This window comes from Mauremys reevesii, linkage group 23 (genome assembly GCF_016161935.1).
Source record: "Mauremys reevesii isolate NIE-2019 linkage group 23, ASM1616193v1, whole genome shotgun sequence".
NCBI lineage: Eukaryota > Metazoa > Chordata > Testudines > Geoemydidae > Mauremys > Mauremys reevesii.
Window position 1 is genome coordinate 5,623,416 of NC_052645.1, and position 24,627 is coordinate 5,648,042.

Genomic DNA, 24,627 nt, shown 5'->3' on the forward strand with positions numbered 1-24,627 from the left:
TTATCCAGTTTCTTCTCTTCCCTTCCTCCCACAAAAAATGTTCTCTTAATGATCCCAAAACTCTGTATTGCCCACACTAACCCAGGAGCGGTAGTGGGATGTGCAAATGTACTAGTGACAGCACTACTAACCCTTGTATTTAAGTCTTTTAACTAAAGTTGGAAGTCTCTTTCTAAAAGATCTGTACTCTAGCTCTCAAGCATACATTCTAGGCTTGGTACAGGATTTACTGGATGGAATTCTCTGGCCTGTGCTATGCAGGAAGTCAGATGGGATGATCAGAATTGTCTCTCCAGGCCCTATGAATCTATAAATATCGTGCTTTACTGCTTCATTGTGCTGCACAGATATCTTTGCCCCAATGTTGAGGTGGTTAGGTCAGCATTTTTCCTTTCTTACAGATGGGGAAGTTCAGATACATAGAGGTTATAGACTTGCCCAAGGCCACACAGTAAGTCAGTGTCAGGACTGTGACTAGAACCCAGGAGTTCCTGCCTAGCTCCTTGTCCTTCACTCAGTGCACTTTGGAATGGAACAAAATGGAACAGATTGTACTGTCAGTCCTCTAAGAGTTAGTTTTACGCAAAGTATCATGAAATGCCTGCCCTGTTTCCTCTTCCCCACACTCCGTAGAATTCAAACACCAGTTACAATCCTGACTTCCCAGCCGTGTCACCTGTGTGCATGGAAACTGACTTACCAGCTGTTGTTTTCTTAATCTCACAGCCAGGTTTGAAAACATCCCTTCTAACATGCCTTTTCCAGCCCGTCAGACCAGAAAGCCCTGCTGTTACCTTGAGGTTTCTGCATTGGACAATACTTCTACTTGGGGAAATATGGTTTTCTAAGGAGCTTTTTGTTTGTCTGCACCTCCTATAGGCCTCCTCAGCCCACAGAAGAGGGAAGCTTTGCAGAGACTACGGGCTGATATAGAAGTGTTAACGGATTCCTGGCTGGGAACTGCATTAAAATCCCTACTTCTCATACAGTCCAGGTATGGAAATGGGCCAAGCATGTGTCACTCCAACAATAACTGTCAGTGACTAGCTGCCCAGGCCCCGCTGCAGTGCCCAGGCCTCTATCAGAACAGAGAGTAACTCAGCAGAACTTGTGGAGGGGCAGGGTGCTCAGGCATAGTGATCTTCTTACCCTGCTGCTTGTCCAGCATTACGGCAACACACCAGTGCCAAAAAGCAGAGCAAAAGGTTGCAGCTAATGGTTGCAGTACCCATGCACAGCTTCCTCTAGCTACCTATTCCTTAGCAGCATTTGATATAATTTTTGGAAGGGATCCCCTGGGCTCGCTCTGTTCCCTCCCACTTTGTGTTTCCTGCCCCCTCAGAGACCTGGGATACAGCAGCCCTCTGTTTGGCGAAAGTAGGCTGGGCCTGGCTTCGGCAGGTGTTTGTTAATGTCCATGTAAGCATCAGTCAAAGGAAGTGCTCAGAACTGAAACTGAGTGCTCCTTTCCCAGGGGCCAAAGGTGCTGCTTCCCCCACCCCAGGGGAGTGAGGGATGGACTTCTGCATAACAGCATATTGCCGTGCTGCTGTGTTCTGTTTGAGTCTGAGCTAAGACTTGTGTGCTCACGTCAATGACTTGGAACAGAAAGCAATACTGACAGACAGAGCCCAGCTACTGTTAAAGGCACTGAATGCAGTTTAAAGAAGAGGAGGGATGTACAAAAAGCACTAAATGTAAGAGAGGGATGAGGGGGAGAGCAAGGAGGAGACTGTTTCAGCAGGCAAAAAGAGGCTAAATCATGATCTGCTTTGAAAGGTACAGCAGTGTCCAGCAGAGCACATGGCCCCTGCTATGGTTGCCTAAGCCAGCTGTCCAGAGCCAGCCCCTGCATCCTCTGCCATGGCTGTTTTTCATTGTTTCTTCTTTTACCCTTTAGAAAAAATTGTGTGAATGTCCTGATCACGACAACACAGCTGGTGCCAGCTCTCGCCAAAGTTCTCTTGTACGGCTTGGGAGAAGTGTTCCCCATTGAAAATATTTATAGTGCTACAAAAATAGGTATGGTTATTGCTCCAAACAGCACTCCGCTGTTGCCAGGGGTGCCTGTTAGGGAGTGCTGGCTGGGGCCTCTAGAGGGAGAGCCAGGGCTCAACTATGTCAGGGATTTTAGGACTGTTGCTACATCGCCAGTGTGGATGGACTGCACAGGGCTTGTACCTTCACAGCTTATCCTGGGATAAACCCCACTTTACACTGGTGCAGAACATCCATGCCAGTTTGGCACTCGGGTAGCTGCCCTGATGCAAAAAACCCTAATGTAGACAAGTCCCCAGTAACGCAGCTAAGTTTTTGAACAGCACTGCCCAAGACTGCCAATTGAGGACTTCTGCCCTCATCCTTGTCGTTGGGCACTCCACAGACAGCACAGAATATGGCTTCAGTACAGCTCCTGAAGTATTCAGCTTGTTTTAACACATTCTTATCAGTAGATATTTGAGATTTAAGACTCTTCAGTAAAATCTCTTTAGGAAATAAAGAGAGTCTGCAGCCACCTGGCGTATAGTGCTGCAGCAGACAGCCATTGCTAAAGGGACTTGAAAGAAGCTTTGCTCAATTGGCAGAGTCCCACTGTCCCTCTCAAGCTCCAGTTTTGGTCAAGCCCTGTGTTGGGATGTGCAGGAGAAGGGAGGGCCCTGGTGCTGGCCAGAATCCCATGGAGAGCACAGGCCCTGCTGGCATGCCTCTGGGAGCGAGATACCTGACAGAGTGTGAGGGCAAGGCCATGACTTTACCCTCCTCAGCACCGGACAGTAGAGCCAGCTGGGTGGGGGAGTGTACTGCACCCTCTTGGGAATGGTGTAGTTGCTTTGTGATGTCTGAACTGGCTAGCAGTCCTGTTGGGGAACCCCTTGGCTTGCACCCCTCAAATGGCCTGGATATGGCAGATGGGCCCATCTTGTCACTGGAGCTAGATCTATAGTTGCTCAGTGTTTCCAGCCAGTCCCTGGGGAGGGAGTGGCAGACACAGACAAATCTCTCCTTGGTGCCCAACTCTCCTAGTCTGCAGTGACTGTGAGCTCATCCTTCTAGACAGCCCAGTACTGGATTTGAAAAAGACATGGACTGGGGCTCCCTCATCAGAGATGGAGCCAGCATTTGTATTGTGTGCTTTGAAAATGACTCTCTCTCTATCCTGGGATAGGAAATCAGGACACTGTGCAAATGAGAAATCCCTGATGCCTGGCTCTCTCCAGCTGCTCATGTGAATAGGAACAGCTTGTACCAGTAGAGTGCAAAGCAGGTGTTCTGTCCTTGCCGAGGAGATGGTAGCCTTGTGAAAGGAACCAAACGAGAGTTTTCCCTTGGCCAAGAAGGGTGGGCCTGTGCTGGGGTGGGTAGTGCTGCTCCCATGAGCATTCACCATTGGGGTGTGTTTTGGCAGGTAAAGAGAGCTGTTTTGAGAGGATTGTGTCACGATTTGGAAAGAAAGTAACATATGTGGTGATCGGAGATGGGCGCGATGAAGAGATAGCAGCTAAACAGGTGAGTGTCTGGGACTGCAGCCCAGGTTGTGGGGCTGATGCGAACTGGGACCTGGGCTGCCACTGCTCTTCTTTTCCACAGACTTTGCTTCTGGGGCTTGGCTCTTCTTCCCTGGCTGCTCCCCAGTGGTGCGGAGCTCCTCCCCGATCCTCCTGTGACGTGCACTCCATCCCTGCTCTTCCCCTCTTGCCTCTACGTAGCTGTGATCCCTTGGCCTCTTCACCTTCTGGGGCCGTTGCCAGCATTAACTCTGTCACATTGCACTCCTGTAGTGTTCTCCATTGTGTACGTCGGTGAGGATCCACTGTAGGTGTGCATGCATCTCACATGCATGAGATTGGATTCTTTTGGATTGCAGTACCTGGCAGGGACAAACATGTGCCCTGTGTCTCCTCGTGCTCCCCTGCCAGGTCAGAAAGGACAGGCAACCGCAACCCTCCCTCAATTCCTTCTTCCCACCCATGGCTGCGAGACTGAGCCTAGATGGTGTCCAACCCACTAGTCTTTCACTCCAGCTAAACTTATCAAAAAACTCCTTCCGATCTTCTGAGATTCTTCAGAACCACCTTCATTCTTTATTGCTATTGGCCTACTCTGTTCTTAGTGCTTGTCAAACTACAGATCCCCTGTACACCCTGCCCATAGAGACAGGCCCCCTGTACAGACTCAAAACATGCTGCCTTCTAGCCCCACCCCTCCTGCGATGGCGAGATTCCTCGGAACCTGTTCTGCTGGGGAGAGCCTCGCATCCCAAGCAAGGACTTGGTCTGCCTGTCCTCCCTGCAGGAACCCACACGTCAAGGGATATGAGGCTGAATCTCTGTCTTCTGGAGCAAGCTATGAGAGTGGCATTGGATGCAGAAGAGCCAAGCTCAGACCCCTTTAGTGATCAAGGCTGCATCTTCCAGCACAGCAGGCAGGCCACGCCAAAGGCCTGTGCAAACAAAACAGCACCGAAGCCAGAGCCAGCACTGTCAGCAGTGTGGACATTAGTGCCAAGCCATCAGTAGCCCAGACATGGAAATAGGGTTTCAAGAGGGGTCTCCCTAGCCATCAGAGCAGGAGCTCAGTGTCCTCCCATAATAAGGATCACAGGAAAACATTAGGAGACAAGCTGACCAAGTCACATGTGGCAACGAAGATGAGTGGAGAGGAGCACACTGTGCTGCAGCAGACTTCACTGGTACAGGTACCAGAAGTACCTCCATTGATGTTGATTCTGGTACTGGCAGTACAGACTGGGAGTGCACCAGAGCCGCACTCGGCACAGACATACACACTAGCACCCACACACTCCTTGGCACCAGTGCCACCTTTTCTATCAATGCTGCCTATGGAAGAGAAGTTGTCCTCCTCACCATCCCCAGGACATGCCTCTCTATTGGAGTTTAGCAGAGACCCTTCACCACTGAGTTCTGTGAGCAGTGTCACCAATAAGCCAGAGGATCTCTACAGACTTAACCTCCAGCACACTGGCATTGGCACTGGTCTGGCCAGCAACCCACCAGAACTTGCCCTTCAAGGCTTCAGAGCAGTTCAGTGAATGGACTGAGGGCACCCTACATTCCCTGATTCCAATGCGACCTGTGCTTTCTGGGAAACTGCACTCCCCACCCTCTAGAAATGCATACTGCACCAACGGAGACTGCATATCCCGTTTTACCACAGACATTCAGAGTACCAGGCCAGCAAAGGTACAAGAAGGCATGTCAACAACCCTCCTGCTCCTCAGCCCCATGATAACCCATCAGCACATTTGATTGGACAGTCAAGAACTGCATAACCAGTCCACTGAGCATGACCTTTGGATGCCACCTCACCCCATTCCACTGGGCATGGTCTGTGCTAACAGACAGATGGGGCTGGAGATCATCGCCCAGAGCTACTCTGTCCAGTTCCATTCCCTACCTCATAACCACCCAACCCCGCCCCATCCCTCTTATGGGATGCTTTTAACAAGAGCCTATAACAAACAGAAGGGGCCCCTGTTGCTTTGCCTAGGAGCCATAGAAGAGGTACCTCAGGAGTGCAGGGGAAGGGGCTTCTAAACCTGATATGTCCCTGTCCCAAAGAAGAAAGGGGGTCTTCACCTATCCTAGACCTGAAGAGACTCAGCAAATACATATGCCATCTCAGGTTCAGGATGGTAATATTTGCCCCCATTGGCTCCAAGCTCCACTGATTTATGGCTCTTGATTTTTCAGGATACATACTTCCACATCACCATCCACTCGGCCCACAGGAAGTATCGAGCATCACCGTGGGGCCCGACCATCATCAGTACACGGTTCTGCTTTCTTGACACTCTAAGGAGCGAAGAATGTTCACCAAGGTCTGTCTGTGGTGGCCGAGCATCTAAGGAAACAAGTAATCTGTCTCCCTGTATCTAGACAACTGGCTGGCCAGAGGCAGATCCCGAGGGGAGACCAAAGCAGCTCATATCCTCGCTCCATTCTCCCACTTGGGACTCCTGGTGAACCACAAGATGTTGTCTCTTGTACCGGCACAGATGTTAATTCAAGGGAACTCTGCTCATCTCCTTTGAGGAAAGCTTTTGCCAAACTGAGGACAAGTTCCGGTCCCTGCAGTTGTAGTGTGTGACCCACAGACAAGGCCAACAACCATAGTGTGTACATGTCTGAGACCCTTGGCCTTATGTTCGTGTGCACATATGTCACACCACTTGCCAGACTTCACCTCAGCCTCCTGCAACACTGGCTGAGGACAGTCTGTTCCCCATCTAGGCACCTTATGACCAAACAAGTCTCAGACCTACCCCATGTCCCTGCAGTACCTCAAATGGTGGCTAGACCCACTGTACGTAAGAAAAGGGATACCTTTCTTAGTACCCTCCCTGATGATGGTGCTGGTCCCAGGCTGGAGTGTCCACCTGAACCACCTGCAGATGCAAGCTTTCTGGCTTCAGGGTGATCTAAAACTGCATGTGAATGTCTTGGAACTAAGAGCCATCAGGCTGGCTTGCATAGCATTCTTACCTGCCCTCTGGAGTGCCACAGTGCAGATCCTTGTGGACAACACTCTGGTGATGCTCTACATAAACAAGCAAGGAGGTACTCAATCATCTCCTTCCTACCTGGAGGTGATCATGTTCTGGAAATGGTGCCACTGACACACAGTGACTCCAGTAGCTCTGCACTGAACAGGGGTCAGCAACAACCTGGCACCTTCCTGAGTAGGAACGTGGTAACCAGCCACAAGTGGTCACTGCGGAAATCCATCCCTAGACCCAGTGTTTTGCTGGTGGGCTATTCCCACCATAGGCCTGTTTGCATGGTAAACAATGCCACGTGCAAGGACTTCTGCTCCATAGGAGGTTTTAGTCCCACTCCCTTACAGACACCTTTCTACTTCAATGGTCTAAAGGACTACTTCCCTTCCTACCGATCCCCAGGATCATATCCAAGCTCAGATGGGACCAAGCTATGGTCATAATGATAACCTCTTACTGGATGAGGCAAGTTTGGCTGTCAGGTCTCCTGTAGACATCCCCACTAATACACCTTTCCACCTACCTCAACGTGCAATTACAGAACCAGGGGCTGGTATTGAACCTGGACCTGTGGTTTCTGCCTCTGATGGCCTGGATGTTGGAAGGTTCAAGAGGACTGATGGAGACTGCTCCCTGCAGGTCCAGGAGATCCTTCTAGTGTCAGAAACCCTCCTGTGGGAAGACTTGCTCCTTGAAGTGGAAAAGATTTTCTATGTAGACAACTCAAAATGATGTAAACCCAGCTAAGGCCCTGATACCAAAGATTCTGGACTACATACTGGTCCTTGAAGCAGGCAGGACTAGGCCTTAGCTCCCTTAAAGACCATCTGGCACTAGTATCAGTGTGCCACATTCCAGTGCAGTCACACTCAGTTTTTTCACACCGTACAATGTCAAGATTTCTCAAGGGCCTTCTCCAGACCTGCCTCCAGTAAGAGACCCTACTCTCACATGGTAGATTCATGTGGTTCTCCTATAGTTCATGGAGTCCCCCGTGAATAATTAGCGGAATGCTCATTGTGCCATCTCACCATCAAGACTGCCTTTCTCATAGCCATCATATCAGCACAGAGTCAGTGAAGCACAAGCTCTCATGGCTGAACTGCCATGTACTCCCTTCCACAGGGACACAGTAGTGATGAAACCACCCTAAGTTCAGAATTCCACCTGAACCAGTCTCTATCATTACCAGTCCTCTTCCCAAAGCTGTACTCATTGCTAGGAGAAAAGAATCTTCATACTGTGAATGTTCCAAGAACCCTGCTTTGTTACATCAACAAGGCCAAGCCTTTCAGACCTACTCTCTGCCTCTTTGTGGCCATATGTGATGTGTTGAAAGGCCAAGCCATCTCATCCCAGCAAATCTTGAAGGAGATCACACAATGCATTTCCACTTGCTATCAGATGGCTGCATGGCTGCTGAGCCTGCCCCTCCAAACATCAAGGCACGCTCCAGCAGGAACAGGCAACATCTCTGGCCTGCTGCAGAACTGTAATGATCTCTGTAGGGCAGCCACGTGGAGCAACCCACTGACCTTTGTGAAACATGCCACAGGTTCGGGACAGCGGTGCTTTAGTTCAATCCCTGTTTGACTGATACAGCCAAGACTCCTCATCCCGCTATCCAGGGAGAATTACGAGGGAACTGAAGGAGGATCATGGCTGTCCTTCCCTTTATGCCCTCGTATGGGGGCATGGGACACATGCACAGCCTCGATGGATGCTGCTCAGAAGACCCCAATCTCACACCAGAGGTGCATGCGAACCTACAGTGGGATCCACACTGACCACATCATCTCAAAGAATCACAGTTGCTGGGGGAACAGTAACCCTACTTTCCCCTCCCCCAAGCTATGCTGTTTAACAGTGGGTATATGTATAGTATGATGTGCAGCCTGGCAGAGTTAACATGGTGGGATATCCTTTAATCTGGAGAATTACCTGACTCTTGAGGGCTTGATTTCTCAGACTTAATGTCTCCCTTGGGTGCTTCCTTTTTTGGTTGCATTTAACTTGCATTCATAGACTGTTAGTACAATACCATCCTCATAAAATAATCTCAGAGAATGTTGCTGTATTACATTGATTGGTGAGGTGCAAGGTCTCTGAAATGAATGAGGACCCCATTCCTAACAGTCGTTAGATCACTAGATTGCTCCTGGTTAACCCCTCTCAGTTTTATAAATTAGACTAACAGTGGGTATTGACAGTTTGGTTAAGCAAGCTGTTCAGGCTTGTTCAATCCAATCCTGCTAACTACGTGCTCTGAGACACCGTCACGTGCACTAAGTCACTGTCTGAACAGTCATTATGCAGATGTGACTCGCTTGCATGCTGTGAGCTTTGTGTGCCATGCAGCTGCTTTCTCATCTAAGCATGCTCCTCCTGTAAATTATGCAGCAAATTGTCCTCTGAGAGCAGCAGCAGCTTTCCCAAAGCCTGAGGTCAGCACCTTCTGTAACTCAGCTGACTGCAGCCTTGTTCATCCTGAACACAGAGGTGTGGGTGGCACAGGCGTGAACAGGCCAGTGGAGTCCTGGTGGCCCATTGTATGCTAGGGCCTGTCAGCTTTGGGACTGCATTGTGAAACTCGACCTGTGCACTTTGCTGTGACTACGTGGAGATGGATAGCTGTTCTGTAACCAGGGCCGGTACAACCCATTAGGCGACCTAGGCGGTCGCCTAGGGCACTAGCATTTGGGGGGTGGCATTTTGGGTCCTTTGGCGGTGACCGCAGCGGCCAGATCTTTGGCTGCCCCGGTCGTCATCAGCATTTAGGCGGAGGGACCTCGGGCAGGGGGGCGCGGGGAGGGCCGCCTGCAGCAAGTAGGAGGGGCGCAGCACGCAGGGGAACCACTCCCCGCCCCAGCTCACCTCTGCTCCACCTCCTCCCCTGAGCACGCCGCTCCGCTCTGCTTCTCTCCTTCCCAGGCTTGCGGCGCCAAACAGCTGATTGGCACCGCAAGCCTGGGAGGCGGGAGAAGTGGAGCGGTGAGGGCGTGCTCGGGGAGGAGGCGGAGCAGAGGTGAGCTGGGGTGGGGAGCTGCCGCGGGGGTGGGGGGGCGCCTTAGGGCAGGGGGGGCGAAGAGCTGCCACAGGGCTCGGGGGAGGGGGGAGGGCGCAAGGTGGAAGTTTTGCCTAGGGCGTGAAACATCCTTGCACCCGCTCTGTCTGTAACAGTGGTTTTGTAACTGTCTGTTGCAGCACAACATGCCCTTCTGGAGGATCACGAACCATGCAGACCTTGTGTCCCTTCACCAGGCCCTCGAGCTAGACTTCCTGTAAGAAGCTGAGAGGAGCAAATGTAGCTCCTTTCAAGCCTCTCTCCAGGAGGGGCAGAAATCTTGTCTATCTCGGAGCTTTCTTTTCACCTTGATGAAGAAATGTAGCTAATGCAAACTGTACAGTAGGAGGTGACACCCAGTCACTTCCTCAGGAGCACGGGTACTGCCAGGAACAAAGGGGTTTACCCAGAGCAGCAGACACAGTATAGCTACAGTCTTTAATTGTTCTCTGTTTTATAAAGAAGGGAATGGCTGGAGCTAAGGAGCTCTAGCTGGTAATCTCCAGAGATTCACTGTGCATATCCTTGTGGTAATATAATAGCAGCAGACTTTTGTAAGATCCTTCTCCCATTCTAACCAACTTAGTTATAGATCCCACAGTGAATGTATAGACATTATTTTTATAGAAAAGAGTCTAGCATCTGGGGCAGGGTTGAACTTTCCCCATCTTGCAAGGCCAAAAAGTCTGTTAATTTTTCATGGGAAATATTAATGAAAATGACAAATATACCTCTGTCACTGTGCAAATGAGCCCCTCCCCTACCCCGTCTGTTCAGAAGAGTTAATTTAGTGCCATTTCTTAGGTTGTTTTGTTCCAAGCAGCTTCACTGAATAGTAACAAGGGAGAAGGGCACGTATCCAGGACTTGTAGTTCCCTGTATAGGAAAAGGTCGGCTTTCCTAGTGAACCCTTGGATCTCTATTCAGTCACCACACACCCCTTCCCTTGGGCTCTGTCTCCCAGCTAAGAATTACCAAATTCTAGCCTTGCCAATGGCCAGTGATCTGGACTACAGAGTGATGGGCACTATAGGAACATGTGCTGTATTTCATTCAGCACTGCCGATGTGGTGGGAGGTTCTTCACTTGGCCACCAGTGATTTAAGGCACAATTATTCTCACGAATTATATTAGGAAAGGAAATGTCAATGGGCTTTCTGGGCTGTTTCTCCCAGTTCTATCCGTGTCCAGTAATTTCCTGTCGGCAGAATCAGGTTCAGTTGCTTGGATTTCTTTCCACTACACCCCAGCCCCAGTTACACCCAACAAAAATCCATTTGTCAGTGGAATTCTGTTTTCTAGGACAACCGAGACGGAGAGCCACTAGCAATGAGTGGAGACATTCTCCTACCCACCCCCACTGCACCCAGACACGGATAGTAGTTACAGTGACCCTTCTGCTAGGGCGTAAGTGACATCAGCTCCCAGTGAGAAGACCTGTATCTTAGCACCACCCTGCTCAGTACCAGCCATGCGTTAGACCTTGGAGATTGTCACCTCCAAGTCAGGGGCTTCATGTCAGAGGCCAGTTCCAGTGTTAGCTGCAGGGCTTTGTTCTGCATAGCTCTCCCCATCCCATGTGAAATTCTTCTGCCTCTTTCCTAAGCATGTGCCATGGCAGCACCGGAACATGTAGCTACTTGGAGGTTCCAGTGTACAACGTAGGAGCCTCTCATGCCCAGCAGCAGCACATCCTCTCTGCTGTTCGCGCTCAGCTGGGATATGAAAGGTTCGAGGTATCTGGAGGATCCCATCTTTAGACATCCTGAGCATCCTAGACAGCCCTTGATCCCTGATCTGGAACCTGTAGAGGGGATGGTCTGGGAAGCTCAGCACTTTACTCCAAAGAGCTACACACTGAGAAGGACGCTGAGCAGCTGCATGTTTTGGCCATGGTTACCAAAGTGTCTGACCTACTCCCCCATGCCATCAAGCTCATGCATGTCTAAGGAAATCCACTGGCAGTGAGCCCTGTCTGTGCCAGAGACACTCTCTGAGAATTCGGCATTATGGCTAGCACCAGCTCAGCTGCACGGGTATTGGCAGTGCTGGAGCCTCCTGTGGAGAGCCCGCTGTCAGCTCTGAACAGGGTCAGGAGAAACAATGACTGAAAAACTGGTGGCAAGCAGGTGGCCCCTCTATACTAGGGCTCCCAACCCTGCTAATCCTGGGACAGCTGGATGGGTTTGCTAATCTAGGCAGAGACAACGTGAGAACTGGGAAAGCATGGGAGTCTCTGGATTTCAGGTATATTTATATCTTTGACCTCCTTGATAAAACAACTACTAAGGAATGTCATCTCCCAACTGCCAAGGGGAGCTCTGGGACCAGGAACCTGCCTTTCTAGTACTAGCCACTCATTAGGCACTAGCTTTGCACTCTGACCTTAAGCTGATATACTCCAAAGCTGGGTGCATTTGTAGCTGACTCCCCAGGAAACTTCTTCCATGTGTTTAGTGCCATGTACATAGAAGCCATTCAGTCTGGGAAGCATCTTCCCTGGTAGAGAATCTGACACACCAGTTTCAATGGTGAGTAGTTACTTTATGGCTCATTATATGGGAATTGTCCTAATGTTTGGAAATACGTCTGTATTTGTAACTACTGCTCTGTTCCCTGCATTGGCGGCCTGAGGGAGGCTACCTGGTCATGTAGTGTTCAGATACACTAACGTCTCTCGCTCGTGTTGCGCCATTACCCCAGTGAGGTTTACACACTGACATTGGGAGGAGATCCCATTGTCCCTGCTCTCCCTAACATGTTGTGTGCTGGGGGAGAAGGACTGGGCAGAGAAGGCATGCGCTTGCCTGTGGTGCCTGTGCGTTTGGGGAGACTAGAGGAGTGCGGCGAGGGGTGTCCGATGTGTGACAGGAGGTACTGGAGTTGCCCTGTTCTCAGCTCCTTAAAGCACCTGTTTGTAAAATAAAGCCCATAGAAGAGTTAGCTACTACATTAACCACCGAGAATGGAGAGGAGCCAGCAGGAAATTAGCCACATGAAAATGCATCGTTTCCAAAGACACAGATGCTGTGTGCAGCTGAAGATGAAGTCTTCAAAGGATGATGATCAAAGGAGAGTCCGTTCTGGTTTCCATAAGCATCTCTCGCTGGTGAGGGTCACCAGCTGGCCAGAAGCTCTCTTGTAAACATGCTTGAGGCACTTTGTCCTGTGAAACTGAGCCTGTTTGGAACACATGTCATATTTCAGTGAGCTTAATTTGGGATTTGAAACCTGTGCCTTAACCGTGGGAAACTCCCGCTTCACTTCAGTCATTGTACAAAGTAGAACTGCAGGGGAGCCCTGCCTTGGGGGGGATCCCCCCGGTGTTCGTAGTGAGCATAGAAGCCAAGGTACTGAGCAATCAGATAGCTGGCAGGCTTTGCTTTGTGTTTACTTCAGATTATTTTAAGGAACCTTTAAGACCTCAGCAAAATTTAGGCTGAGTGTGAAACTATTGCAGCCAGTGACATTTCTTAATGATATTTATACGATGTCTCCTCGAATGTATGTAAAATACTTTTCTACCAGGAGGTTGATGGTACATTTCTGTGTTACATTAATAAAGGTTAACCTGGCTGTTTTATTCTTTCTGTGGCTGGCTGCATTTGTGAGACTTGTCCCTTCTCTAGGGAGCTGGCAGGCGTGGGATTCTCTTCAGAAGAGGATCGTTTGAAAATGCCTGCTGTTTTGTTGCTTTTTGATTATTTTCAATTTGACTGTAATTTAACCAGCAACGTGTCAAATTCTAAAGCTGGAAAAGTGGCACAGCCCTAAGATGCTCCTTCTGAGTATTCCTGTGCCCTCCAGGCTGAGTCGGTAAAGTCTGTGTCCTCAGCTTTGCTGTAGCCCTGTTACTTTAAAAACCAGCCTATTGATGCTTGCTGGTTCCCAGTGCCCTGGCAGGGCTGCATTACCCCTTTGTACTCGAGTATATTAGCAAGCAGGTGGTTCCCTCTGGACCCACCAGATGCCTTACACAGAACTAGGTGTTGGTTGCAGTGTATGTATGTGACTGAGGGCATTAATGGCTGGATTCAGTGACCAGTCATGTTCTGTGAGATGGGAACTGTCCTATAAACTGGAAAAATAAAGACTATTTTCTGTAATAATTGCTATGGTCTGTTCTCTGAAAACCTGTCACATCCCCACCCAGCAGGAATTGTGCCCTGGCAGGGATGGTGTTCCTAGCCTCTGTTTGCCAGAAGCTGGGAATGGGCGACAGGGAATGGATCACTTGATGTTCCCTGTTCTGCTCATTCCCTCTGGGGCACCTGGCATTGGCCACTGTTGAAAGACAGGATACTGGGCTAGATGGACCTTTGGTCTGACCCAGTATGCCTGTTCTTATGTTCAGTGTAAATGGCACGAAAGCCACCCAGCTGGCTTTAAAATCCAATATGACAGCCCTGGAGCTGATTCTAGGCAGGGGAGAATTCTGAACCCTGCCCTGGCTGGGCCGTCTCTCAGGGCGAATGAGGAGCATGCTCTTCATGGCTCATGCAAGACTTCTGCCTCTGTGCTGTGGCTGCCAACATGGGGTAGTTCGTGTTTGCTGCGTGGGCTGGACAGAGAACCGCAGTTGCTTATTCCGCACCATTGATGAGTTCTGTGACTTACATGGAATTTTTTTGATTTTGTTGTTTAAATTATGTTTTTATTTTAAAAAATAAACCTGTTTAAAATGAAATCTAAATTTAATACAAAATCTGTTACAGCCAAAACTTCTTATAATCTCTTAAACATTTAAATAAAAAATAACTATGCTGAATCCATGAGCCTCTGGCAAAACCTTTAGGTTAAAGGCTGTTTTTCTGTAGAAAGAAAGATGTTTTCCCCTGATTCTAACTTCTGAGGTCAAACTTTATAAATATGGCACAATAGGGCCGCAGCTGCATTAATGGCTTGATCCTGTGGGGGGACCTGGGCATGTGCTACTGGGTGCAAAAGACCTGGTCTCTGACTCTCTAGCATATGCCATTATGTATCTCGTCAGGATCGTCCATTGAGCCTTCCTGGGGGTGGTGGGTCTCATACTCCTCTACCTACCTGAGCCCTTATGGTCTCAGTTCTCAAATTATGGCTCCATCCACTATGGACACTTACTCTCCAGCTCAGGGAAAACCCTGATCTGCTTAGTAACTCCCAGCCCTTGCTTCTGGATGGGGCTGGGCACTTCCAGTAAATGGCTTTCCGTGTGTGCACAGAGAGGAAGGCAGTTCAGAAGTTACTGGATGTCTGTCTCTAAACAAGTGCAATACTGCAGTGCAACAGGCATGTGGGTTACACAAGGAGAAGTCTTGGATTGCTGTTAGTTCTTTTTGTGCGGAGGAGTTATGTAATAGGGGAGAAGGAGCAGATTGTGCAACCAGAAAGGAGCAACACCAGTGTCAAAACTGCACTGGGAAGAAGGGACAACATTCTTCAGCGTGCAGCCTTAGTTCTGATTTCAACACCTGGAAACTGGGGGGGAAATAGCCACCATGGCTGCAGGTCGTAAAAAGAGACCCTATTAGAATATTTTTAAGAGATTCCTGTACCTCTGGGTAAAAAAGGAACAAGTGCTGAATGTAAACAATACACCAAAAAGATGAAAGGCACACCAATTTTGGTACATTAACTTCTGGCTCCAGCATGTTTTAACAGTCTTTGGATTCAGAGCAGCAGCCGTGTTAGTCTGTATCTGCAGAAAGAACAAGAGTACTTGTGGCACCTTAGAGACTAACAAATTTATTTCAGCATGAGCTTTCGTGGGCTACACACAGGAGATATTTATACATCCTTCCACCTTTTCATGTTCTCTGTATGTATAAATATCTCCTGTGTGTTCCCTTCTCTGCATCTGAAGAAGTGAGCTGTAGCCCACAAAAGCTTATGCTGAAATAAATTTGTTAGTCTCTAAGGTGCCACAAGTACTCCTGTTCTTTTTGTAGTCTTTGGATTATATCATAATGGCCTTTTTGGTTTACTTTGTCTGGTTCTCTTTTACCTGTTTATAGCTTCTTTTTTTTTTTAATTGAAAATAACTTAACCTGCTTTCCATGTAAATTCCAAAGAAGGCAAAAGTTTTAGACCAATTATCACAACATCTGAAATCATTTAATTCACTGACCAGCTAATCCCTCTCTTTGATTAAACCATTGTTATAAATGTGAAACATGTTTTGATAAGACATTTATGTAAAACAACTTTTAAGGTAGCTTTGTTTAATAAAAATAAATTTTATATAGTTTGTTTAAATGCCAGTTACCATCCGAACACAGCTTGACACAAATGAGCAAAAAGTTATCTAATAAAATATCCTTTACCATTTTCTAACATACTAAAAATGTACAGTTAAGAATCTGAAAATATTAAGCTGTATAATTGCTTACATAAAAGTATCAGCGTAGTGTACTCGCTGAGGTAGCAAAAAGATGTTCCAAATCTAGTGTCAAGGCCCTATGGGGTTGTAAATCAACATTTCTCTCACTTCCTTTAGAAAATGAGTGAAGCACAAATGGAGAAGTTGATTTAAATTATTGATTTTAATCAATCCACCCTGCTTTGCACGTGCCACAAACCTCAGCCCCTCTCCTGCCCAGCTGGGGAAGCTTTGGGACTGTTACATGGAAACACACCTCTCCAGCTGGGCACCGCCTAAATCCACAAGAGCCATGCCAAGAACCTGCAGGAGGCCAGGCCTATATGCTTCCCACAAACTGGAAACTAAGCGACTTTGCTACACCGCATGGGAAACTGCAATCAGTCAGCAGCCCCACCCCTGGCGTAGGACCCAAGCATGACAACTCCCAAACCAAGCTCTTGACTTCCAGCAACACAGCAGCTATTTCGTAAGGCTGGGAGAGCAGGGGGAAGCCACGGCTGGATGGGGGAAAGGGGGCTAAGATCGGGGCCGGGATTCATGCAGGAACACGCCAAGTATCTTTGTGACAAAGAACCAACACTGAAAAAACTTCAGCATTTAGCTTTGTTTTGAAAAAGGCAAAGGGTTTAGTCAGCTCAGAGCATTCACCCCTCACGCCCATGAATTCTCGAAGTCAGTCCCCTCCCCCCACCCTCCTCTACACCAGGGGTTTTCAAACTTTTTCTGGCGATGCAGTTGAAGAAAATTGTTGATGCCCTGACCCAACTGAGCTGGGGAAGAGGGGTGTGGGGGGGGCTCAGGGCTGGGGCAGAGGATTGGGGTGCAGGGGTGGGGCTGGGACTGAGGGGTTCAGGGTGGGGGAGGGGGCTCAGGACTGGGGCAGTGGGAGTGCAGAGCCAGTGCCTGGGGTGGGGGCATGCGGAGCCCCGTGGCCCTCCCCCAGGAGCCGGGCCTGCTGCTGCCCGCTTTCAGAGCGCAGTGCGGTGTCTAGTGACTAGCCTGCCTTAGCCGGGCAGCAGCGCTGACAGGACTTCTCACGTCCCAGCTGGCAGTGCTGACCAGAGCCGCCACGACCCAGTACTTCGGCCCGACCCACAGTTTGAAAACTGCTGTTCCACACCATTCCCTTCCCCCACCCCTAAATTCTTCATGTCAGTCATCTCCCCTTCCCCCCCCTCAAATTCTCCACACCATTCACTTCCCCCTCCACCCCCTGAATTCTCCACATGCTTACCCCCCCCCTCCCCCCGTCTCTACGACAAGAAGGCACTGCTGTTCCCTGGCTAAGGCACTTAAGGCACAATACCGCGTTACCGTATTATACCACCCTGGACTGACACCCTTCCCTTTATAAACCTCAGCAAACTGACGCTCCCCGCAGTGGCCAAGCCATCCCTAGAGGCTCCATGGGTTACCCACTACTACAGGGTTTCCCATTGAACTCTGCTGAAATGAAACAAAGCAGGGGAGAGCCTGGCAGGGAAATGGGGATGGGGCTAAACAGGGCAACGTGCAGAGCAGAAGTCGAGAGCAACTGCAACCAGCAGGAAAAAAGTGAGGAGTTCGCTGTAGTGGAGCAGATCCCGGGGCAGAGGCCTAACAATAAGGGTTAACACGCTGCTGAGCCCATTCAGCATCCAGCACTCTTAGAGCGGGTTTCTCCCATGACACTCCCATTGGAAGAGTGCCAGCCCAGAACAGGCTTCACAGCTACCCGTGCTGGATGCCAGCTGTTGGACCCTAAGTGCCAGGGCTCTCGGCCCGCCCAGCTCTCTCCAATCTCCAATCTCCTCTCCCTGCGACAGCTGCCCATACCGGAGGTGTGGTGCTCGGTCCCTGGGAACGCTGGGGCCAGGTCTGGAATGGGATCCCCCAGCACAGATCCCTGAGGTGTAATTCCCTCTGCCTGGAGCAGGGACAGCTATGCTCAGAGAGACATGTCATCTAGGACACCATTCCCCCAGTTTCGCCCGGCCTGCAAAGAGACCAAGTGGTTCTGGGACAGCTGGTACATCCGTCTGTTCACAGGGGCTGGCGCTGGGACAGCTCGGAAACCAGCTAGTCCTTCTGCAGTGTCTACTTCATCATAGCTCGCCTGGCGCCGGGTCTGCAGCGTGGGGTGGAGCCACTTGTAGTAGGTGATTCTCAGCAGCAGCCCGAGCACAGAGCAGAGCAGGGCAGCAAGCAGCACAGGAAGCAGATAGGAGTGCTCACGCAGAGGGGCATTGTACCAGAGCCAGGAGCCAGCCAGGAGCACGCTGTCCACCAGGATGAAGCCATGATAGATTGCGCTGCGCTGCCGCGTCTGCCCCGCGGCCACATTGAACCAGCAGAAATAGAGAATCACGGCCACCGTTGCCCTGTAGAGCCATTCCCACCTGGGGCCCTCCATGAAGTCAGTGCCCTGCAGCCAGACCCAGAGGAGCATGGCAGCCCAGATGCCCAGGAAGTGCAGGCCCATGTAGCACGGGAAGAGTGTGGCGAAGAGCGCGACTGCCAGGACACGGGGGCCGATGAGGAGGAAGTTCCACAGGAAGTAGATGGTGGAGGAGAGGGGGCCCAGCTCATGCTTGTCCAGCAGGAAGCAGCGGAGGGACTGGTGATAATCCAGTAGTGACCATGCCACGCATAGGAAGGCGGTGCAAATCCCAAGCCCTAGGACGACAGTGGGGGAAAGGGTCACCGGGGAACATAGGCAGTGGGGGCAGCTGCATGGGGCATCAGGCAGCGGCTCAGGCCCTGGGCAACAGTGACCAGCATGGAGAGGTGCTGGCTTCACCCCAACGAGGCATCACTGCAGCCAGGCCCTGGCTCAACGAACAAAGCCCACTGCTTTCAGGGGGCCCCCAGCCGGCCCAGCAGAAGGGCTCTGTGTCACAGCTGCTCTCACATCCCTTGCACACCTCGCTCGCCCGCCCAACATGCCACTGCCTGGTTCAGGGAGCCCCAGAAACGTGAAGGAAGTAGCCAGCCAGAGGCCAGCCCTTATTCCACGCCCTGCTCCCTGTGAGATGCCTGGAACGGGAGTTCCCCACCTCCACGGGGCAGCACCGGCGGAGAACTGCGGGGCTTAGGGGAAGCTCTCCTTGGCCCGGATGCCAACAGCCGGGGGGGAGGTGCGGGGGGCACCAGGGGGCTGGGAGGATGACTCAGCCATCTCCATTTAGGACCGAGTGGGGTGTAGCCACAGGACCTGGGCCACAGTGACAAGCCTCTGAGGCCAAGGCCAGAGGCACCCAGATACTTCCTGACTGAGGGAGCCCAGCCTGGAGGGAGGGACTGAACCAAGCCTGATCTGTGCCGCTCTCTGCAGCCCAGCACTAAACACTTGGGGGAAATCTTGACCTGCTGGAGTCAATGGAACAGCATCTGGCCCTCAACTGAGCTGGGGGCTCAGGGTTGGCCCAGTTTTGTGTCCCACTGGGAAGCTCTGAGAGCCAATCGATCTCCGAGGGCACTGCCCACCCCACCTGTGCCCAGATGCAGGGAGGTGCCACACCTGTACCCAGCTAGGCCCCCCCTTTCCCAGCTGAAGCAAGGTCTTGGCTCAATGCAGGGCCTTGCTTTGGCCCCCTTGTTCAGAGTGTTCTGCCCTCCACCTCCCAGAGAGGATCCCTCCCCATGGGCACCAAAATCCCAACCCCTCCCCTCTTCTCAGAAGGCTGTTTTGCAGCATCTGAGATGGGCACATCAGAATGAAGGGGAAACACCTGCGACTAGGTAACAGCCCAATCTCCCAGCGGCCAGAGCCCCCTTCCTTGCAGCGCAGCACAGCACAGCACATCCCAACCCTGCAGGGTCTAACTGGAGCCCGGCCCTGCACTACGCTCAACCCCAGCTCTGAGCTAACGCGGTGCCTAGTGAGAAATCCCCCAGGGCTGGGAGCACAAGACGCTGTGAGCAGGAGGGGTCAAGCTACATTCCCAGGGAGAACCAGCACCTCCCCAGTCTGACCGATGGGCTCCAGAATCAGGCCCAGCTCTCGTATCCTTTAGAAGCTCAAGGGATCGTTCCCTGATCCCACTTACCCACTCCTCACCAGGTGGCTCTGTGATAAGGAATCCCCCAGTGCCCTGCCCCCACCACGCCCAGGAGCTGTGCCACTCACCCTGGAAAAGCTCCACCTTGTTTGTATGCAGAACAATGGCGAGAGCAAGCGTGAGCTGAGGGGTGCTCTCCAGGAAGGTCTCAAAGAGGCGCAGCATGCTGATGTCATGGGACAGGAAGACAGCGTAGCCTCGCTCCTGCTGCGGTGCAGTCTCTGCCCTGCATACTCGCCAGCCCACTCTCAGCATACGGAGACACCTGTGCAGACATCACGGCCCTGCCATGAGAGGCTGCTCTACACCAGGGCAGCACCTCAATGCCACAAACACAGCTCTGTCTCTCTGTCACTAGGGCGTGGGAGTCCAGAGCCAGCCTGCCCTCAAGACAGCTCTAAATCCATGCTGGACAAAGTGAATGGGACACTCGTTCATGCCCTTCACGTCAAGGGAGATCTCATTTTAATCCCCAGTACCTGTCTTTCTCTGACTTCTACTACGGACAACTATCTACATCGCCAGTCAGCATTCATGATATGGATGCTACGGAGCGTATGCTAATGCCAGGGTCCCACAGCAGGTTACGTTTCCTGCATGAATAACTTCAGAGTGTCACTCATTTGGGGGGCTTTGGGCTGCGTTTGACAGGCTGAGATCTCACACTCACTTGTCAAGTCACTTTAGGCCCAAAGTTTAGGCTGTATTAATAATCCACCATCAGAAGAAAGAAATCCAGGGGCGTCATTTCCCGCCCCAGTTCCAATGAAAACAACTTTTGGTTTGGGTTCAACATTCCCCTGCAGTATTTGCAACCCAAACACTGCAGCGAGGAGCACTACACAGAGTGATCTGAAATCCACTAGAACTGGACCAGAACCAAAAGAGAAAGTGACTTGTCTACTTTCCTTGTCCCAGCTGAACAAAACACAACCCCCAGCAATCAGCTCAAGTGGTGAACAGCAAACAGTCTGCCCAGTTCTAACAACCATAGGTTCAAATGCAGGAAATGACATTGCTTTTTACACACAGGATACTGAACCTGCCAGTAGCAGCCTGAAACACAGCCCCAATGTGCAGGGAACCCTGGGAACTCCAGCAGTTTGTTCCTGTGCCCTGGGCAGAGAATGAATGAAATGCTCCACCAAGAGAAGAACATGGGGCACTGTCAGAGGCAGTGCTGGAGAGAGACAGGCCCACGAGCCCAGCGCAGCATTGAGGCTGTCTGCATCAGCCTTTTCTTAGCTACTAGCCCTGCAGCACCACCTGTGACTGCAACAACTAGCATATGGGGGCTGCCAGCAGAACACCCACGCAGGCAGTGGGATGGTGGCCTCTGAGTCCTGTCTACACTAGCTTTCCTGGTGCTACTACTCACAGCAGGGCAAAACCAGATAGCAAAGGTGGGACATGTTAGGGAAAATGGCTGGAACTGACAGTAGCTTAGGTCTCCTCTGCACCAGAAAACAGCACAGCTTCAACAACCAGGTTAGCTGAACCACTGCTCTCTGCGCTTGCCACTGGACTGTACCAGTGCAGCCAACCCCAGCCCTGAGGTCATGCGGGCGAGGCCTGAGGGAGCTGAGTGTGTTTCACACTTAGGCCTAGTTCAAGCAGAAAAGATTTGCTGGTATAACTGTGCCAGTGTAGCTATATGAGTAACCCTCCTCCTGGAGGTATAACTTCTGCTTATACCAGTTCCACAAGCAAAGGCACCTAGACTGGCTAACGCACTTTTATGTGTACAGCCATGTCTATACTAGGTGATCTGCCGGAATAGCAATGCTGCAAACAAATCCACCTCTGATTGACATTGCTATGCCTGCAGAAGTGTAAGGGCCTGTCCACATCTAAACACTGCAACGGCACAGGGTGCACCTATGTCACTGTAGCACTTAGTGAAGACACCGAGGGAGAGCTTCCCCCACTGGCATAGGAACGCCATCTGTCTGAGAGGCGGTGGCTATGGCAACAGAAGAGGCCCTTCTGTCGACAGCACTATCTACACTAGGGGCTAGGTCGCTCTCGGGTGTGGGAGATCCACACCCCTGAGGAACGTTGTTATACCGATATAAGTTGGTAGTGTAGACCAAGCCTTACTGTAGACCTGGCCTCCTTGTGCATGCTGGGAATAAAGACAAAAACATGCACTGGTTTGTATGTGTTAGCACCAGGGAGTCGCACAGTTCTGACGTTTCCTCATGTTGTCACCTATTGCAGCTGCCCCACCGCAGCCAAGCCCTGCCGGTCACCGAACGAGTCCCTGACCAGCATGTTACTGTTTGTATAATGGAGGGGCACCGAGGGGAAAATGAAAAAAATTGTTGTCTTCAAAATCAGCTTCATCAGGGACCACCACCCTACAGTGCACTAAGAATTACTGAGGGGCCTCACTACCAGGCAGGAAGACAGGTGCCTTGACTGTGCACTTCCACACCCTTGCTCTTTGGATTTCAGCTGAACCTTAACCCTGAATTTCCTGGGTTTGTAACAGCTGGTATGGGGATAATTACAGCCGCTCTGTGATATTTTAACCCTTTGGTTACTGACATGTACTCAGCCTCAACTCCAGTATAGTGTAGTTTTTATTTGTAAATTTTAGTGGGAAATTCAAATCTAGCCTATATGGAGCAGGCTACCTACCCATGGAAGTACAGCAGCTGTGATGGTGAAGGGCAAGGCAAGGCAAAATGTGTGTTCACCACACTGGGGAGAAGGCTGCAAATGCAGGGCACCAGTGGCACGGGGAAGGTGCTGTTGGGATGTGCAGACCAGTCCAGCACCTGCCACCAGGCTAGTGTTGCAGTTGTGAGCCAGGGGAACAGATATGGGTATTCCCACCCACTTGTGCCTAAGGAAATCACCATTCACTCTGGCACCATTAGTTTCCTCCCTCCAGGATCTGTGTGTGCCCAGCAGCAGGGCCTGCAGGGACCTTCAGGACCCCTCTCCAGCTGAGGTCAGGGTGAAGGACAGGTGGCCCTGGGCTGCAAGATCTCAGCAGAGGGTGAGTTACTGGGCAGGGGGCACTTAACCTGCATTCACCCTCCGCAGTGCCCTTACCTGTAGAGATAGCCCAGCTGGAGGAGGTGCACCACAGTCAAGCAGCGGCCACTGGGAAGGTCCTGCTCGATGTCGTCCGTCTGGTACCAGGCCCAGCTGAAGAACTGCATGGCCAGAGAGGAGAGGCCCAGCAGTGCCAGCACCAGCCCCCCCCAGAGACAGTGCCCAGCCTGCATGTAGCTGGAGGCCACCCACAGATCAGCGACCAGGTCTGCCAAGAAAGCAGCAGCGCCCAGCAGGGCGAAGAGCAGGTCCAGGTACCGGTAATGAGGAGATGAGGGTGGGGAGCCACCAGAGCCATGGCCTGACCCTGCCATGGCACAAAGGGGCCACAGATGGCACCGCCTCGCTCTCCCTGCACAGCCCTACTCTGCCTGCTGGCCTCCTACCAAACCCGCCCTGGGACCCTCCTGCCCTAGGCTCTCTGCTGCCCTGGGGAACCCCACGAAACTCCCTCCTACCCCTTCAACCCTTCCCCCTCCTCCCCAGCCCCCTCCTCCCCTAGGGACCCCTCTTCCCTGGGATCCCCCCCGGCTCCCTCCTGCCCCGGGGGCCCCCCCACCCCGGGATTTCCCCCCCTGGCTCCCTCCTACCCTGGGGCCCCTGCCCCGGGATCCCCAGCTCCCTCCTGCCCCGGGGACCCCCTTCCCGGGATCCCCGGCTCCCTTCTGCCCGGGGCCCCCTGCCCGGGATTTCCCCCGGCTCCCTCCTGCCCTGGGGCCCCCTGCCCCGGGATTCCCCCGGCTCCCCCTGCCCTGGCTCCCCTGCCCTGGATTCCCCGGCTCCCTCCTGCCCTGGGTGCCCCCTTCCCGGGATCCCCCCCGGCTCCCTCCTGCCCCGGGGCCCCTTGCCCAGGATTCCCCGGCTCCCTCCTGCCCCGGGCTCACCCCGCTCGTTCCCTGGCCCCACAGCGCCGCACTAGAGAACTTCCCGGCCCCCGGGCGACAGCGGCTTGTCTGGGGGCGGGGGCGGTGCCAGGGAGGGCGCGGCCGAGCGGCCCGGCCCCGACCCTGCAGCCCGGGGCTCTGCGGCGCCTCCGGCCGGCGGCTCCCGGCGCTGCCGTGTCCGGCGGGCGCTGAGCTGCGAGCCCGCGGGGGGAGCTCGCCCCGCACAGGCCGGGCTCAGCCAGGGCCCCGGCTGTCACCGCCTGCGCGAGGGCCACCGGAGCCGCCTGCCGCCCTCCCGGGACCGGCAGAGCCCCCGGCAGCCGCCCCGAGCAGCGCTTGGCGCGCTGGGGCCTGGAGCCGCGCGGCCGGGCCCGGAACGCACCGGACACTTCCGCATCAGACACGGGGGGAAACGCGTTTGAAAGGCTCAACCCCCTGGTCTTTATCTTTGCATTGTGCAGTAAAGTGTTTTTAACGCCCAGCAGTCTGGCCCGGCTGCATATTAAACACCAGTATTGCCCCATGGATCAGACAAACGGAGACTGTCCCGTGTGCAATAATCCGCTGGACTGGTAATAATCTCTCGGTCTTGGTAACGTTACTGGGGCAAAACATTCCCCCAGCCCCTAATGTGTCTGTCTTCAGCAATGCTCGTGGGTCAGTGTAGCTAGTCGCGGAGTCCATTTAACTCC

The 24,627-nt window shown here is 52.1% G+C and overlaps 2 protein-coding genes and 1 long non-coding RNA gene across 15 annotated transcripts in view; 1 reads left to right on the top strand and 2 right to left on the bottom strand.

Annotated features, from left to right (window-relative positions):
• The window catches only part of LOC120389083, a 51,373-nt gene extending 43,647 nt beyond the window's left edge, over positions 1-7,726 (bottom strand). For 3 of the 8 annotated variants that reach the window (XR_005590751.1, XR_005590749.1, XR_005590755.1), the window contains exons 1-2: positions 7,549-7,726; positions 7,041-7,207 (exon numbers count right to left, since the gene is read on the bottom strand). This is a non-coding gene — a long non-coding RNA (uncharacterized LOC120389083). Of the gene's footprint in view, positions 1-1,773; positions 4,442-5,720; positions 5,863-6,503; positions 6,559-7,040; positions 7,208-7,548 lie in introns of those variants that run through there. The other 5 variants (XR_005590752.1, XR_005590753.1, XR_005590750.1 and 2 more) reach the window with 4 other exon arrangements.
• The window catches only part of EYA3 (EYA transcriptional coactivator and phosphatase 3), a 136,549-nt gene extending 122,859 nt beyond the window's left edge, over positions 1-13,690 (top strand). For all 6 annotated transcript variants that reach the window (XM_039511294.1, XM_039511296.1, XM_039511291.1 and 3 more), the window contains 4 exons: positions 880-994; positions 1,901-2,022; positions 3,407-3,507; positions 9,722-13,690. In XM_039511294.1, the coding sequence (XP_039367228.1) occupies positions 880-994; positions 1,901-2,022; positions 3,407-3,507; positions 9,722-9,802 (419 nt within the window). In that variant the 3' untranslated portion in view covers positions 9,803-13,690. The remainder of the gene's footprint in view (positions 1-879; positions 995-1,900; positions 2,023-3,406; positions 3,508-9,721) is intronic.
• Positions 13,691-17,188: 3,498 nt separating this feature from the next.
• Positions 17,189-23,503, bottom strand: XKR8 (XK related 8). Its single transcript, XM_039511172.1, has 3 exons — positions 23,049-23,503; positions 20,054-20,250; positions 17,189-18,600 (listed from the first exon to the last, which is right to left on the bottom strand). The coding sequence occupies exons 1-3, from the start codon at positions 23,363-23,365 to the stop codon at positions 17,873-17,875; spliced, it is 1,242 nt and encodes a 413-aa protein (XP_039367106.1). The 5' UTR covers positions 23,366-23,503; the 3' UTR covers positions 17,189-17,872.
• Positions 23,504-24,627: the final 1,124 nt, after the last annotated feature.

What these genes read in the sequence shown, in the direction of transcription:
- XKR8 (XM_039511172.1), bottom strand. Translation starts at nt 23,365, where the DNA reads ATGGCAGGGTCAGGCCATGGCTCTGGTGGCTCCCCACCCTCATCTCCT. An exon ending in CAGCTGGGCTATCTCTACAG is followed by an intron (nt 20,251 to 23,048) that starts GTAAGGGCACTG and finishes ATGTCTGCACAG; the next exon opens with GTGTCTCCGTATGCTGAGAG. An exon ending in CAAGGTGGAGCTTTTCCAGG is followed by an intron (nt 18,601 to 20,053) that starts GTGAGTGGCACA and finishes CTGTCGTCCTAG; the next exon opens with GGCTTGGGATTTGCACCGCC.